This window comes from Sitophilus oryzae, unplaced genomic scaffold (assembly GCF_002938485.1).
Source record: "Sitophilus oryzae breed Bouriz unplaced genomic scaffold, Soryzae_2.0 scaffold_1824_pilon_pilon, whole genome shotgun sequence".
In the NCBI taxonomy this organism is placed as follows: domain Eukaryota; kingdom Metazoa; phylum Arthropoda; class Insecta; order Coleoptera; family Curculionidae; genus Sitophilus; species Sitophilus oryzae.
Window position 1 is genome coordinate 102,612 of NW_022146529.1, and position 16,330 is coordinate 118,941.

The window sequence follows — 16,330 nt, forward strand, 5'->3', positions numbered from 1 at the left end:
CATTGTAACAGACAATCGTAAAAACTCAACAATGACTTGCCTGGTTGTTTTCTCTTTTTGCTCGACTTGCCTGCTTTTTATCCTTTATAGCATAATATTTTTGACGCTATATATCTTCTGACTAGGCTGTTGTTTTTTTCAGTTTAGCGGTTTCTAAAGATGCTTACACTTACTCTGACCCTAATGCACCGAATATTTAAATGTAGCAAAAAAATTGAATTACCTACTTTTTCCCCTGGCTCTTCAACCTTTATTTTGAAACAGGAAAAGATTTAAGTCATTATGATAAATATTTAACAGCAGAATTTTCTTTTGAACTGTCAGGCCGGCATCCACACATCAGATCAAAATCAACAACACTGCCGCTCCAGCATTGGCTTAAATATATGCCATAGAAATATTGCATAGGGATCGAAACAAATCATCCCTTTTTAATAGATCTACAGGGTCCGGCAAGGTGCGTCGGGCCTCTGTAGCTCCTAAAATAAAAAACTTATTTTGTTTAAGTGCAAACCGAGGTGCAAACCTAAAGTATGTATTTGGATGTATTTCAGGAAAATAATTTAACCTCTACAGAGTGACTCAAAAAAATGTGAGTGGATCAGGATGATTTTTTTAAATGGAACACCCTGTATATTATTACCTCGATTATTACATTTTTTGCTTTCTTTCTGATCACTTTACCTAATTAAGATATTTTTAAAAAAGTTTTGGTAGTTTCAGAAATATTAATAGTAAATAAAAAAATGTATGTATGTGTATATTAAAAATACATTAACTGTCCTTAAATCAAAACTATATTAGGTGCTTACTTTAGATGGTCTGTACTTACTTTGCTAAAAATATCGTAATCTTAAATTATATAGGGTGTTCAAAATTCTACGTCAAACATTCAAAATATAAAATAATTTTTCTTCGTTATTTTAAATGGAACACCCTGTATATTATTCTTTTAATAGATGGAGAATTAAAAAATGAACATTATTTGTATTTAAGTATTTCAAAATTTTTAACGGCTTTGCAGATACTCGCGGTGTTATTTCATATGGCTCTTTCAACGATAAAATACGAGAGAAAAATCATTGGGTGGCTTTGGTAAAAGTTTACTATGGAAAATGAGATTTTGTTTGATTTGGATGACAGATTTTCTTTTCGCTAAATTATGGCCCCTGGCAAAACGTAAATACTACATTTTTTGTCTCTTGTAAAAAATGCCATATCGCATAGTTTTTTGAGAAAAAATGTTTGGAGTTATTCTTTCAAAGGAGGCCTACAAAATATACAGGGAATTTCAATATTTCGTGGACATGGAAGAACTTAATTATAATATTTTTAATCAAAATAAGTTAATTGCACACAATTTACAAAAGTGCTTCGTTTGTCTGTTCAATAGCGTCATAGGGGATCAATAAATAAATAGTACACGAATAATTTAAAATATATTAATTTTTTTGAGCTTTTTATGAAGTTTAATGTCAAATAATATGTTATAACTTATGATATTAACATAAAATTCCATATTTTCGTCAACTAGATTATTATAGCGTAGGTAATAAATAGATTTTATGCGCCTTCATAGTTTTTTTTTAATTCCATATTTTCGTCAACTAGATTATTATAGCGTAGGTAATAAATAGATTTTATGCGCTTCATAGTTTTGATGTAACAAAAATCATTTTTTGGAAATCAAAGCTCGAAAATTAGAAGGACCGTTGTACACAATAAAAATCGGTCGTCAGTGGAGTTCGAAAATATTTATACTAAAATTTATGTTATGTAGGGGTGGGGGTAGTTTTCACCCTTCCCGTACTTTTTCTTCATTTTTGTGAAAGTCAAATGTTAAAGTGCTTAGCAAAACATAGGCACCCCAAATCTCATTCAAATCAGAATAACGGTTCTTAAAATATCTGAAAAAATTTGTTTATTTTTTTAAAGTTTGATGCCCTCTGATGGACAAACGAAGCACTTTTGTATAGAGGTAACTTATGTCCAATGAATTTATTTTGATTCCAAAAATACGTAGTTCTATGTCCACAGAATATTGGGACACCCTGTCTAAATAGAATATTATAAATTTTTATTAATACATAATTTTTTCTTACATTCATGTTAATTTAGTTTTTTTCTATCTGTCTTGGGTTACTGTTTCCAGTGGTCTGTTATTGTTATTTAGCGCTACCAGTCTGATAATCTGTTTCTAACTCACTACCCTAGTTTACGTTGCGACCCTTTGATAAACACTTTAAAATAAATCTAGTTAATAACTCCAGCCTTATTTCGTAAGCCACTTATCTTGACACACGGCTGTATTTTTACAGATTTTTATTTGAACTACTTGAATAAATATAACAAAAAAATACATTTTAGAGACTCTGAAATCTAGAAACGTTTTAATTTCGATTAGGATAATTTAGTTTCAATCAGAAATAATATTATTTATTAATTTATTTTTTAAGCACAGAAATAAATATTATACAGGGTGGTCCGAACTGTATTCCAGAAACTCCGGGAGCGTATTCTGCAGATAAAAAGAAATAAAAAACTTCTTATAAATGTATGTCCGAAAATGCTTAGTTTCGGAGATACAGGGTGTAGAAGTTTCATTTTTATTCCGATTTTTTTCAAATAATTTCTGAAATAACGTCAGTATTTAGATGAAAATTGGTATCTGATAGTTTCTTGACATGAGGAATTCTTCTTCTTCTTCTTTATTCTCAAACTCTCCTTTTCAGGAGAGAGAGTTGCGTTGCCTAGGCCGCCAGGACCATTCTGGCAAAGTACTTTTCTGGTTTTCTTTTTTTTTCTCCTACTTGTAGAGGACGCCACCTTCATGTGTTTTAACTGTTTTGAAGAGTAATAACTTTTTGTCCGTACCTGTATAGAACTAACGAGTAAAAAAATATACATTTTCGTATTTTTTTACGTCAAAAATGTCTCTTGGTAGAAATCGTTACGAGCAACCCTTCTCGAGATATTTACAATGGGAATAGTCGTTACATGTCATTATTGACAAAAAATAAACATAAGTTGAGTAGATAGTTATGACTAAAATGATAAATTTGGGAAATTTTTATTTTTTTAAATTAATCATAAAGTTTTCTTCGAAAAAATGATGATTGATGATGATTTGGCACAAAACCATTTAAAATTTATGATTTCCAAATAATTAGTCAATTACTTATGTAATTGACTAATTATTAATTGACTAAATGTAATTAAACATGTTGACTATTTAGTCAACATGTTTAATTTATGTCAATGATGACAGGTATTGATAACTTCGATTTCAAATATCTCGAGAACTATTACTCGTAGCGATTTTTATTAAGAGATCTTTTTTACGTTAAAAACGTCGCAAATGTCTATTTTTTTACTTAGTAGTTTTATACAGGTACAGACGAAAAGTTATTACTCTTCAAACCAGTTAAAAATATGTAGGTGGCGACCTCTACAAGTAGGAGTCACATTGACATCAAAATCGAATTTCTCATATCAAAAACTCCCAGACACCAAATTTCATCCAAATATTGACGTTACTTCAGAAATTATTTGGAAAAAATCGAAATAAAAATGAAACTTCTACACCCTGTATCTCCAAAACTAAGCATTTTAGGACATACATTTATAAGAAATTTTTTAATTATTTTTATCTGCAGAATATGCTGCTGAAGTTTCCGGAATACAGTTCGGACCACCCTGTATATTTAGTATAATTGTCAATATATGGCAACAAAGAGATATTTGCCTGTCTAAATCAAACTTTTCTAAATAAGTAGTGATGCTATTTCTTCTCTCTTTCTCTTACATTGAGTAAAAACGATTTTTAAATGGTGTAGTTTAAAATACGAGAAAAAATAATTTTATTGAAATAGATTTATGTGTCTGGAAGCATTCTATCCTTTTCTAATCTTTATATAATTAGTGTTAATTTTGAAAAGTTTTATGTCAATTTTATTCCCCAGCCGTCTTTGACACCGTTTTTTTTTTCAGTCATCCGTATTTCACACCTGGCAAACATTGAGGGGAACGATATTTTTCAAAATTTTCACCTACATGGTCTAATTATACATGGTATAGACAAATTAAAATCGACCGTCTATCTTTTCAAAGTGGCAGCTTTAACTAGGGGATGCAGTTAAAAAAGATTTGGATAACAATATTGATCAAAACTCACATTCACTCATTTAAAGAAACAACTTAAGAATGTGTCGAAATCACGTGAGCAGACGATTTATTTGACAGCTTAACCCTGGCAGACGCCTGTTAAAGTGGCATATTTTACAGTAAAGTGAACGACAAGTATTACACATTAATTTTTGTGGTTGTATTCCCCTATTATTACGTTAACTAAAAACCATATGGCAGACAAAATATTTGTCAGCGTTTCTGTTGGCAGACGCTGTCAAAGTGACAAGCTCACCTTAGTAAACAATATTTATAATCGCTTAAATTGGTAAAATATCATAAACTACACGGGTATTTTTTAAATTTAAGAAAGCAGACGACCTATTTGACAGCTTAACTTTGGCAGACGCTTGTTAAAGTGACATATTTTACGATAAAGTGAACGAAAAGTATTACACATTAATTTTGGTGTGTGTTCCCTTATTAGTACGTTAACTAAAAACCATGATACAAAGAATACAAGGTATGATATTGCGCAGGTTGGTCACTACGTCACAGGTGATAAACGGCACCATTGGTCGGCAAGCTCTGCCCGCCAATTTCAAATTGTCAAACAGATTGTGTCATCTGTGAAATTTGATTGTGTCAAAATGTGAAAATAATTTTTCAAATATCAAGTTCGATGATTTGACATAACTTTTGGGGTTATGTCCATAGATAAATAGATAAAATTTTATAATACATTTCAATTTTATTATACAAGATAGACGATAGACGGAGGAAGAAATACCAATTGAAGAGAGGGGTGCGGGGTAGGGGGTTGTTTTAGTTAATTTAAAAATAAATTTAGATACATAAGAACACTTTGTGTGCTTTTAATTAGGTCGAACATATTATAAAAGATAAATCAACCGAATTAAAAGCATACAAAGTGTTCTTATATGTCGGATATTCCACATTAAAAATATATTAAAAAGACTAGAAATAGTATATATTAAGTTGTTACAGCTATAATTTAATCTTTGGCGGTTTTCTGCAAATAGCAGGCAGGTTTACATAATTCTCCTCCCTTGAAGTTGAATCTGAAACGGCTATATAATTTTGGTGTAGGCAAGATTCCCAGTTTGTTTCCGTTTGAGACCTGAAATAATAAAAACAAATTGTACCTTGATGTAATCATCTGCTGATCATGCTAATATAACACAACGCGCGTCCCTAATTCCTTACATGCACCGTAAAAATTAAATAACTGCTCAGCAAGTAGCATTTATGAAGAAAATTAATTTAAAAAATCTTATAACTTTTTTTTTTTTTTTTTTTTAATTTTCTTACCATTGTATCCTTCTGAAACCAGGTGTACAACAATTAAACTCCATGATAAAAATAAATTAAGAGTCTATACAAACACAAATTGCTCTAATTCATTAAAAAACATTATCTAAAACAGAATACTGGCAAAACCTCTGAAGGAATTTAATTTTACAATAATTCGACAATCAAAACGAAAATCAAAAACTCGTAAAAAAAAACTAAAAAAAAAAAAAAAAAAAAAAAAAACAAATAAAATCAAATTTTATTATTGTCAGATATTGACATTTGCGTTGTTAATATTGGACAGTTTTAATATTTTGCGCCTCCGCATCTTGAGGAAAAACTATTTTTAATGAACCGTCATTTCCATTTAAGCTTCCCAGCCATGGATATGTGTCCTAATCCTTCCCTATTTTAGGTCTTTTTATTAGGTACTATACAGGATATTTTATGGCCTATGACGTCACAGGTGGTATGCGCAAACTTAACGAAATTGGAGCCGCTATCGATCATACCTTGTTTTCTGTACCATGACTAAAAACCTTTGAATAAGAAGACTAAGGAAGGAGCATATCAAAAATCTTAGGTACACCGCGATGGGCCTCAAATATGGCCGACTTAAATTCCGGTTTATCAGTGTCGTTCTAATTTTATTTAAAAAATGTAAAACTATGATGTAGGGTAGACGTGGGGTAGACTGAATAATTTGTTGTTTTATTTTTACGTTGTGAATAAATGTTGGTAGTTATTAAATTGTTATAAAAATATATAATTCTAATAAAATAGATAAGTTAAATTGGGCATTTATTACCACAAACATCCGATACGCTACTGAAGCAGGTAAGTCAAATTAACGTATCTAAATTCTTTTGACATCTAATCTTTGACAAGTAATAAATAAAAGCTAAATGCAAGAAAAATATATAATTTAGTTAATTTAAGTGAATTTCATAATGATCGGTTTACTACACGTATGTATATTATATAGTCACTTCCTAGCGAAAAGTTGTTCCATTATTTCACTCAATTCTTGCCGAGATCTACCGCACGCTGCACAACCAACTATTTTAGAGTCTTTTTCTGATAAATCAGCATAGTGTCACTGTTAATTTTAAGTGCTGCCACAATTTCCATCTAGATTTACTACCTTTATACAACTATCAGTAGTAGAATAAATAATAAATAACATAAAAATAAGCTTCGTAAAGACTGACAAATCCACAAAATTTCAAATCAAATTCAAATGTGTCAAATGAATCGTCAAACAGAACTATCAAGGATCCCCACCCTAGAGTGCTTTTATGGCGCTTTTTCCGCCCACCATGCATGAATACATGGATAGCATTATGCTCCTTCCTTAGTCTTCTTATTCAAAACTAAAAACCATATGGCAGACGAAATATTTGACAGCGTTTCTGTGGCAGACGCTGTCACAAAAAACGCAAAAATTGCTTTCTGTCTGGCCGTGGGCTTAGAATAATTATACATATAATAATTTTTTTGTATAACTCGCTATTTAAACCCGTGTATTTGTAATATGCCCGTTGTTTCTGATATTCTCCTTTACGGAGAATGCACCAAGCCAATCATAAACAACATATTTATTTTCCTATCTGCATTGTATGTACATTTTCTTTTTAATTATATTTTTCCTTTTTTCCATTTGTTTACATTCTATAATGAAAACTTGCCCTTCGGCACACAAACATACTATGTTCTCCCGCTCTAAAAGTGACGAAGCAGAAAGCCATACATCTTTATCACCACCTCTTCCCCCTACAGCATTTATCCTTTATCCTGACCACCACCCACCCAGATTAATTCTGCAACATATCTCCTGCTCGGGGCTGTATAGCGCGCACATACCGATTGTGACTCAATGGGAAACCACCAGGTGCTGTATAGCGCACAGCTCTAGCTTCCTGATCCTCTCTCTACTCACAATGCCCCATCTTAATGACGTAATTTGTAATAGATTAGCCGGGCACAACAAGGGACGAGCATAATTAAAAAAATAATTGAATTTCTTTGTTTCATTTTAAATATAACATAATGTAAAGGAGAGACAAGCAGTGTTTTGACGAATATCAATGTGTAATCCTGTGATAGAAAAAAAGATATGAAATACTTTTATACGTGCAATATAAAATTTAGTTCTAATTATAATATATTTTCAAAGTACCTACTCATACTAGATCCAACCAGATCCATATTACCATCTATACCAGATCCAACTTTAAGACCCACATATAGTACAGTACAATACATTTTCATAGAGGCTTTATCTGTCTCAGACGTAGGCATAACACTGTACAGGGTGGGCCAAATTGCACGCTTTTAAATAAGAGATAGACGTCTCTACAGGAGTATAAACTATATAATATCTGTCTGGAGCTCATTTTTTTATCAAAAACATGATATACGGATAAAATCGCACATCGATATATGTTACCGCTCGTGTTACCGTTTCGGAGTTACGAGGTATTTTTCAAAATAAATGTGCATTTTTAACAAATCGTTGTAACATTTTTGCCATGGAAAATTTTCTATTTACATATATGAAAACATTTAAAAAGCACCTTTTCACGTAGAATTTAATGGTTTAAGTATAATTTTTTTTAAATTAATAATTTAAGAAGTATCAATAGAAAATTAAAATTTTTTTATATGAGACACCCTGTATATTTTTAATTCTTGAAAAAGATTTTAAAATTACCTTTCCAAAAATACAGTGTGTCCCAGAAATAAGTGCAAGTATTTTAACTGGTAGTATAGTTCAAACCCAGAAACAAGCCTATGTGTTATTGGTTTGGTTGCTGGCCTCCATAGATTGGACTCTTTTAGACTCCATAGACTGGACCAAGGCCCACTTGAGGGTGCAGCCACACTATCCTAAAAACGGCGTATCGGCGTAACGGCGTAATGACCTTGAATAGATTTCCAGTAATTCTATTGGCTGAAACATTCATCTGTCAGAAATTTTATCTGTCAAATTCATCTGTCAAAAATTTCAGCCAATAGAATTACTGGAAATCGATTCAAGGTCGTTACGCCGTTACGCCGATACGCCGTTTTTAGGATAGTGTGGCTGCACCCTGACCGTGCACGATACGTGTCACTGTGACATATAGTTTTGACGTAAGAAATGGCAAAAGTTGATGTCCGATCGCAACTATGGAGTCTAAAAATCGCAACCATACAAATTTGGTGGGCAGGCTATGTGAGCGACTATGCACACCGATGCACACGGTCTCACCCTGCAAAGTTGGATACGACGTTTCGTTTACATCTTCATCAGAAAGCGGACGGACGTACAGACGGACCGACAAACGGACAGACAGACGAACAGAAAACCGAATTACGTTTTAGTCCAAATGTGCGCACATAGTGCACACAAAATTTGTCTCCACAAAATAATAAACTAAAGATTTTAGTCTGTGATTTTAGTCATTTGCACATCCCATTCAAAACCGCATTAACTCAAAATAGGAAACCTGGTCAAGGGAAGCAAAAAATGCAATACCTATATGCTGCTTTTTGAATATTAATGGCCAAATGATATTATAGTGGATTTTTTATAGAATTTTACTGGTATTTTTCTGGGGCATAAATTAGATTAAAAGTTTTCGTAATAATAAATACCGTATGATCGAATAAAAACGGCGTCAGCGATGGCTATGGAATGAAGATCGCTGTCATTTTATATGTAAAATTATATGGAAAATGTCATCGATCGTCATTTCATAGCCATCGCTGACGCCGTTTTTATTCGATCATACGGTATTTGTTGGAGATAATACAGTAAAACAGTTTTGAACGGGGATTGATATTTTACAAATAAACATCTACGTATCATAGGCAACTAACTATACAGACTTTAAATTATCAGCAGTCATCTGTCATCTGTGCAATCAGCTGATCAGCTCTGATCAGCTGTCTGCTGTACCCTTAATTCAAAGGCTGTACCTGTACCCATGCTGTACCGAAACAGAGACCGAAATGACGAATCGTGTTGATTGGTGTTGATATTTAATTTAGTATTATTAGCTGTTATTAATTATATTAGTAGTACTTGTCAGACATTTTAAAAGATGACAAAAGTTATATTAGGTGGCGGTTTATCGGGACTATCAGCTGCTTATTATCTCTCCAAAGTAAACCATCAAAAAATAGTTTTATTGGAAGCAGCCAACAGGCTTGGTGGATGGATAAAGTCTGAGATAAATGAAAACGGCGTTATTTTTGAACAGGGTCCGAGAACAATTCGACCTAGTGGAATCCATGGTATAAATACGTTAGATCTTATTGAGGAGTTAAATTTAAGTTCAGATATTCGACCAATATTGAGTAGTAATCCTGCAGCCAAAAATCGAATGGTGTATGCAAATGGTGAATTACACACACTTCCAAACTCTATAGGTAGCTTATTTAAGGTACAGAAACCTTTTTCCAAACCATTGTTTCTGTGGCTCCTTGGAGATATTACAGCTAAAGTCAAAATTGTAAATGATGAATCTATTTATGATTTTACCAAAAGAAGGTTTGGTATTGAAATTGCAGATTATTTAATTAGTCCATTAATAAGGGGTATTTGTGCAGGAAATGCTAAAGAAATCAGTGTTAAATTTTTAATGAAAAACTTGTTTGAGTATGAACAGAAATATGGTAGTATCTGTAAAGGTATATTCAATAATATTTTTGTTAAGAAGGAACCTTTAGTTCGAAAACCATTAGCAACAAGAGCTAAGGTTGAACGCTGGAATGTTTACACCTTCAATAATGGCATAGAGACACTTACAAAAGCTTTGGAACTAAATATTAAAAGCAATAATATAGATATCCACAAAAATGTTTTCGTAAATAAAATTCAATTTAAAGATAACAGTGCTGTAATAGAAACTTCAAATGGTAATAGTTATTGTTGTGAGCATATTATAAGTTCTATTGGGGCCAAAGATCTTGCATCTTTATTGAAAGATGAACATCCTGAATTAGCAACAATGTTGAATAGAATCAAAACTGTTACAGTAGGTGTTGTAAATCTAGAATTTCAGGGCAATCAGCTTGGAGAGCCTGGTTTTGGATTTTTAGTTCCACCAAGTGAAACCCCATCTATATTAGGAGTGATATATGACTCTTGCCAGCATCCATATGATAATACTGTTTTGACTGTTATGATGGGGGGCTACTGGTTTAAGGAGCTTTTTGGTGACAATCCTAGTAACGAATTTTTGCTTAATATAGCTTTAAAAGATATTCAAAATATATTAAAAATACAAACTCCTCCATTAAGGTATAAAGTTCAAATTTTAAAAGACTGCATTCCACAATATGTAGTAGGACATGAAAGTAACTTAAGTAGTATTGATAATTACATTAAGAACAATAGTTTACCTTTATCATTATGTGGATCCTCTTATCATGGTGTTGGTATAAATGATGTAATAATATCTGCAAAGAATGCAGTGAATAATTCAATATATTAAGGATTTTTTTGTTATATGACAATTTGTACATTTGTTTAAATAGTTTCTAAGTCAGAGAACTAATTGTAATTCAAAATAATACACATTTATTTATAAATATATTTATACAAGTAGTTATCTAATACACCAAATATCATTAATTAATTAATGCCTCCTTGCCTGAAAAAAAACTTTTATGAAGATTGGTATAAATATTTATAGTCTAGCAAAAAAAAAGCATTCTCATGCCAAAATAAAATAAAAATTAAGTTTTTATTATATAAAACAATACATCTTACAAATCTATTTGAATACTAATATAAATATAAAAAATTCTAAATACCTACCATGCATCAATTGTACATACTAAATATAAAAGGAACTAAATCTATAGTAATCTACATTATTAAACATAAATGCTACTCGTGCACATTAATCAAAATATAATTCTAATTAAATTTCTGCAGTCTGATCATTTGACATTACCTACAAACTTAATTTCATCAAAAGCCTTTCTAGCTCTTTTAAGTTCTTCATTCATAGTTAATAGATCTTTAACTCTTGCATACTTCCTTGGATCTTTGCGTACTAGAAATACTATATCTTCCACTTGTACTCTTCCAGTTCGACCTATTTCCATGGCTCTAAAATATTTAAATAAAAATGTTATTAACACAAAGCTTAACAATTTTATGTACAATATTTAAACAGCATACTTCTGTGTCATTTCAGTAATGAATTCAATAACTAAATCTTCTATAATGTCTACGCTTTCTGTGTAAGGGTTTTGATCATCTCCAAAGCCATACATCATGCACCTCAATTCTTTACTAAAAAGCCTCTTTCTGCCTGCTGTACTTAATGCTACCGATGTATCAGCAGCATCGTCTTCTTCAAACTGTAAACAAAATATGTAAATATTTTGTTGGAATTTGACCGATTTGCAAATACCGTTTCAAAATTTTCGTCGGTTGCCATTTTAACGAACAAGTAGATTTCTCCAAATAATTTAAGGAGAAATTGTTTTATTAAGATTTGTTAGTTTTAAAATCAAAATAAATACAAGTATATAAAAAAATAAACATATGAAACGCTGAGGGCTACAGATCACAGATCACGCACTTTCCAAAATAAGTTGAAGTTGACAGTTATAAATAGGTATTCTGTGGTTATAAATATATTAGGCGTACCCTGGGCGTACCCTCTGGGCGTACCCAAGGGCGTACCCGAACTGTATATGAACAATAATCATATTAACTTTTTATATCAAAACATAATGTTTAACGATATGATTGATTCTTATATTATTTATGTTTTTAAGCACACAACAGTTAAGTAAACATCTACCTTTGGTCGAGCCGAAAATAAAGGACTTTTATTATTTATATACACATTGTGGTTAGGCAACCAAAAATACTATATTAAAATATGTGTGTATGCAAGGTGCATTCATTGTTAATTGGTACTGAAATGGATTAGTATAATGAGTATAATCTTAGACAAGGAAAGAGAGGGGACAGGTAACAGGGCAGCTGAAAGTGAGGCAAGTTATCACCACGCGAAATTCTCCAATGGCGTAGCATCAGAAATTAGCTTGTACCTAGACGGTATAAAATATTTATTAAAACGTAAACTAATATATCGTTCATTTTTGAGTAATGCATATACAATTTTGTATTTTATAGTCTCATCTTTATAATATTAGAATATCTCAGTCGATAATGCAAAATTTATTAACAGTCACAGTGGACTGATTATCAAGACAATTATTTATTTATTAACGTGTGTATAATGCATAATTAAATAAAAAATAATGTAAATATATATGTTTTAAATGTGTATATACATATTACCGTATGATCGAAAAAAACGGTGTCTTGTTTGTTTGGAAATGACAATTTCACAAATTAATATTAAAAATTACATTATTCATTGAATCCGTAAGCAAGTGTGAAGAGGATTAGCTAGATTCATTATTATACTGTATGATCGAAAAAAAAACCGACGGCCAGTTGGCTTGTAAATTACGATCAATGACATTCCCCATATAATTCTACATATAAAATGACAAAAACTATACAAAACGACATCGAAAAAAGACGGCGTCAGCGATGGCTATGAAATGAAGATCGCTGTCATTTTATATGTAAAATTATATGGGGAATGTTGTCGATCGTCATTTACAAGCCAACTGGACGTCGTTTTTTTTTCGATCATACGGTATAATAATGAATCTAGCCAATTCCCTTCACAGTTGCGTACGGATTCAATGAATAATGTAATTTTTAATATTTGTTACCTTCAATCATAAGAATATTCTTATATTCCACCAAAAAAAATAAACAATTCTAGAAGCTTTTTGTGTTATTTTATTTATTTTTAAATTTTTATTAATTGCTTACTGAAGAAACTGTTATTATACACCTAAATTAGCAAATTTCTTGAAAGAATATTTAAAAAAATATAGTAACAAGTAGCCCACCACAAGTTTGTCAACCCCCAGCAAATCTTGGCAGGTAAATTTAAGTTTTATATAACAACTATATACATATAAATTTTTTATCACTAGAATTTTTCATTTTTTTTATAGTTTACAATTATTTTACTATTTGATAACAATACTTTATACATTTTTTTAAGTGTAAAATATGTAAAAAATGTTTATTGCAGAAATTGTATTTCTCTAATTATAATTCCCTACGCCGCTGGAGAAATCCATGCTGAGTAGCGTTATTTATAGTTTCAAACATTAATTATAACACAGGATATTGAAAATACTATTTGGAATTATTAAAAATAGTTTTGTTAGTATGTGGTACAAGACATATTAAAAGCATTTTACATATTTTTACTGCTATAATGGAAAAAATTACATTTTATGACCACATAACAAAAGTTGTGTGTCGATTTTTACCTGTGAAATGTAATTCCAGGCACTTTTTTCTCGCTTCGGCCTTTGCAGCCATACGCTGAACATTTCACCATACTAAACAACACAGTTTATAAATTTAAAACAAAACAGTATTCACAAAAAGCATAAAAATTCGCTTGGTGTCACCTCGAAATCTTGTCACCAAAGTATGGCCGCCGATCAATTTTTGGCCTCAAAAATTTTTCACTGAAGAATATGCGTGTAGCCCTGTTCTCAGAACGTGCAGCCCTGTTCTCAGAACGACGTCGTGTCGCTGGCGACACAGTTTGACATTTCAAACAACCAATGGGAGCTGTACTAAATTTAAAATTGACAGCTGTTTGAATTTTGTACAAATCTCATTGGTCCTCTTGACGTGTCGCTGGCGACAGTCGCTGTTCTGAGAACGGGGCTTTAGCTGTCCCCTCTCTTTCCTTGTCTAAGGGTATAATCTTTGGGTATAATTAAGAATTTGAAGTTTTATACTACATTACTGTACACCTGCTGTACACTGCTAGAGTGTTTTAAAGAATAATAAATGATAAACTAGATCAGGAAATTTAAATATATGACCCGCATATATGAGCAAGGAATTTGTGACACCACAAATGACCGCTCTTGTTTAATCCATAGCTCAACATGCTGTCAACTGTCAACTATCTGTTAATCATCTGTTAATCTTTGGTAATGCTATAAACAGGTTATTGAGGTTATAAAAGCTCTGTTTTTAAAGAACACAAGCTCATTCTGTAAAGTAGTATAAAACCGAAAATATCAAGAAGTACTTCTACTTTTGAGTGATTTTTAGTTTAAAGTTCTTTCAAGTAAAATATTTGCGCGTTCATAATGCCTAAGTACTATTGTGATTACTGTGATACGTATTTAACACATGATTCCCCAAGCGTACGGAAAACTCACTGTACTGGAAGGAAACATAAGGACAATGTTAAGTTTTATTACCAAAAATGGATGGAGGAACAGGTATGTAACTTACTGCTTTCTAGTTAGTGTTTAGTACCACAACCGTATGGTGTATAACAGTAAACACCATAATATAATAGATGTATATTACATTTAAGGTTCTCACTAAAATTAAGTTGAGTTCAGTTATTATTTTAGTATCCATACGTGTTTACAAAGTTTTTTCGGTGCATCTGTATACATTTGTTATAAGCATTTATTCATAAGTGTTTAAATTTGCCTCAATGTGCTCTAAGATTATCTTATTAATTTTAAATATGTTTTAGGCTCAACACCTTATCGATGCCACAACAGCAGCGTTTAAAGCAGGCAAAATTGCAAATAATCCATTTGCACAGCCAGGAAAAGGAGGAGTTGCTATTCCACCTCCAGCTCAGCTCTTAGGACAGAGACCAGGTGCACCACCGCAGGGCCCAGGAATGATTCCACCAGGAGGTAAGACATAAATTTATTGAATGTATGGATAGATATTAAATATATTTTTTTCTTACAGCTATGGGACCTGGGGGACCGATGCCTCCGATGGTGATGGGCCCTCATGGACCTATGCCACCTATGATGGGGATGAGGCCACCAATGATGGGAATGATGCACATGGGTCCAATGGGACCCATGGGACCTGTTAGGCCGCCAATAGCTCCCAAATAAGTTTTGATTCTGTGTATAGTTTTATATGACGTAAGAAATAATTCAATATAATTAAGTTTTATGATCACGCATGCTAGCAGATCAACAATATGTGTAGTGAATTACATTAGTTTTTTTTTGTAAGTTAAGAGTGAAAGCTGGCTTGCTCATAAAACTTTATGATCATACAATATATGTGTACATAGTGGTGTATGTTTGTAATAAAAATGTTTATAAGGTACAGTAGTTTCTTTTTCTGGCCTCTATTATAGTGAAATTTTCCACCCGCTTCTTTTGTATATTATTTTCTAAATGCACTTAATTGCTTAAATTCTCTTATGTACTCTATGTTACATTTATTAAATATTAGTAAAGTATAAGGTTCTTTATATTATATTCACTGAAAAGGATTCTCCAATATTTATCATTGACTTCTATAAGTACTACAACTCTACATATTAAGAAAACAACTTTATCCTGCATTATTTACATCAAATTGTTTAAGGGCATTATTTTTTTAATAGATACACCTAAGAGGTACACCTGATTAAGGTTCAGAACCGGGAAGTCCCGGTTCTTTTCGGACATTAAAGAACCGGGACTAGAAATTTTTAATTCCTGGTTCTTTCTGTACTCGGTAACAATAATTAAAATTTGTCCATTGATACTTTCTAGGTGTCGAAATCAAACTCTTCTCAATAAGTAGTGATCTTACTGTTCTTACTTCTGAAGTTCTTTTGAAGTTTCTATAATGTTTATTAGCAAATATTGAAGTTTAAATATGTTAGTTTATCATTTAGTATAATGTTGCTAAATGTATTAGTTATAGTTTTTTATGTTTTTATATTCATTTGCATTAATTTTTAATTAAAAATATATTTTCTAACTTCTTCAAATTTATAGTTAATTT

General features: G+C 31.6%; 3 protein-coding genes across 3 annotated transcripts; 2 read left to right on the top strand and 1 right to left on the bottom strand.

The window, feature by feature from the left end:
• Positions 1 to 9,351: 9,351 nt before the first annotated feature.
• Positions 9,352 to 11,044, top strand: LOC115883175 (protoporphyrinogen oxidase). Its single transcript, XM_030901481.1, has one exon. It carries the CDS (start codon positions 9,528 to 9,530, stop codon positions 10,920 to 10,922), a length of 1,395 nt encoding a protein of 464 aa, XP_030757341.1. The 5' UTR covers positions 9,352 to 9,527; the 3' UTR covers positions 10,923 to 11,044.
• On the bottom strand, positions 10,995 to 12,011 carry LOC115883176 (transcription initiation factor TFIID subunit 13). The gene is made up of 3 exons (XM_030901482.1): positions 11,853 to 12,011; positions 11,618 to 11,799; positions 10,995 to 11,545 (listed from the first exon to the last, which is right to left on the bottom strand). Exons 1-3 carry the CDS (start codon positions 11,877 to 11,879, stop codon positions 11,374 to 11,376), a joined length of 381 nt encoding a protein of 126 aa, XP_030757342.1. The 5' UTR covers positions 11,880 to 12,011; the 3' UTR covers positions 10,995 to 11,373.
• A 2,470-nt stretch (positions 12,012 to 14,481) lies between these two features.
• LOC115883174 (U1 small nuclear ribonucleoprotein C-like) lies at positions 14,482 to 15,658 on the top strand. The gene is made up of 3 exons (XM_030901480.1): positions 14,482 to 14,793; positions 15,060 to 15,228; positions 15,287 to 15,658. Exons 1-3 carry the CDS (start codon positions 14,659 to 14,661, stop codon positions 15,439 to 15,441), a joined length of 459 nt encoding a protein of 152 aa, XP_030757340.1. The 5' UTR covers positions 14,482 to 14,658; the 3' UTR covers positions 15,442 to 15,658.
• Positions 15,659 to 16,330: the final 672 nt, after the last annotated feature.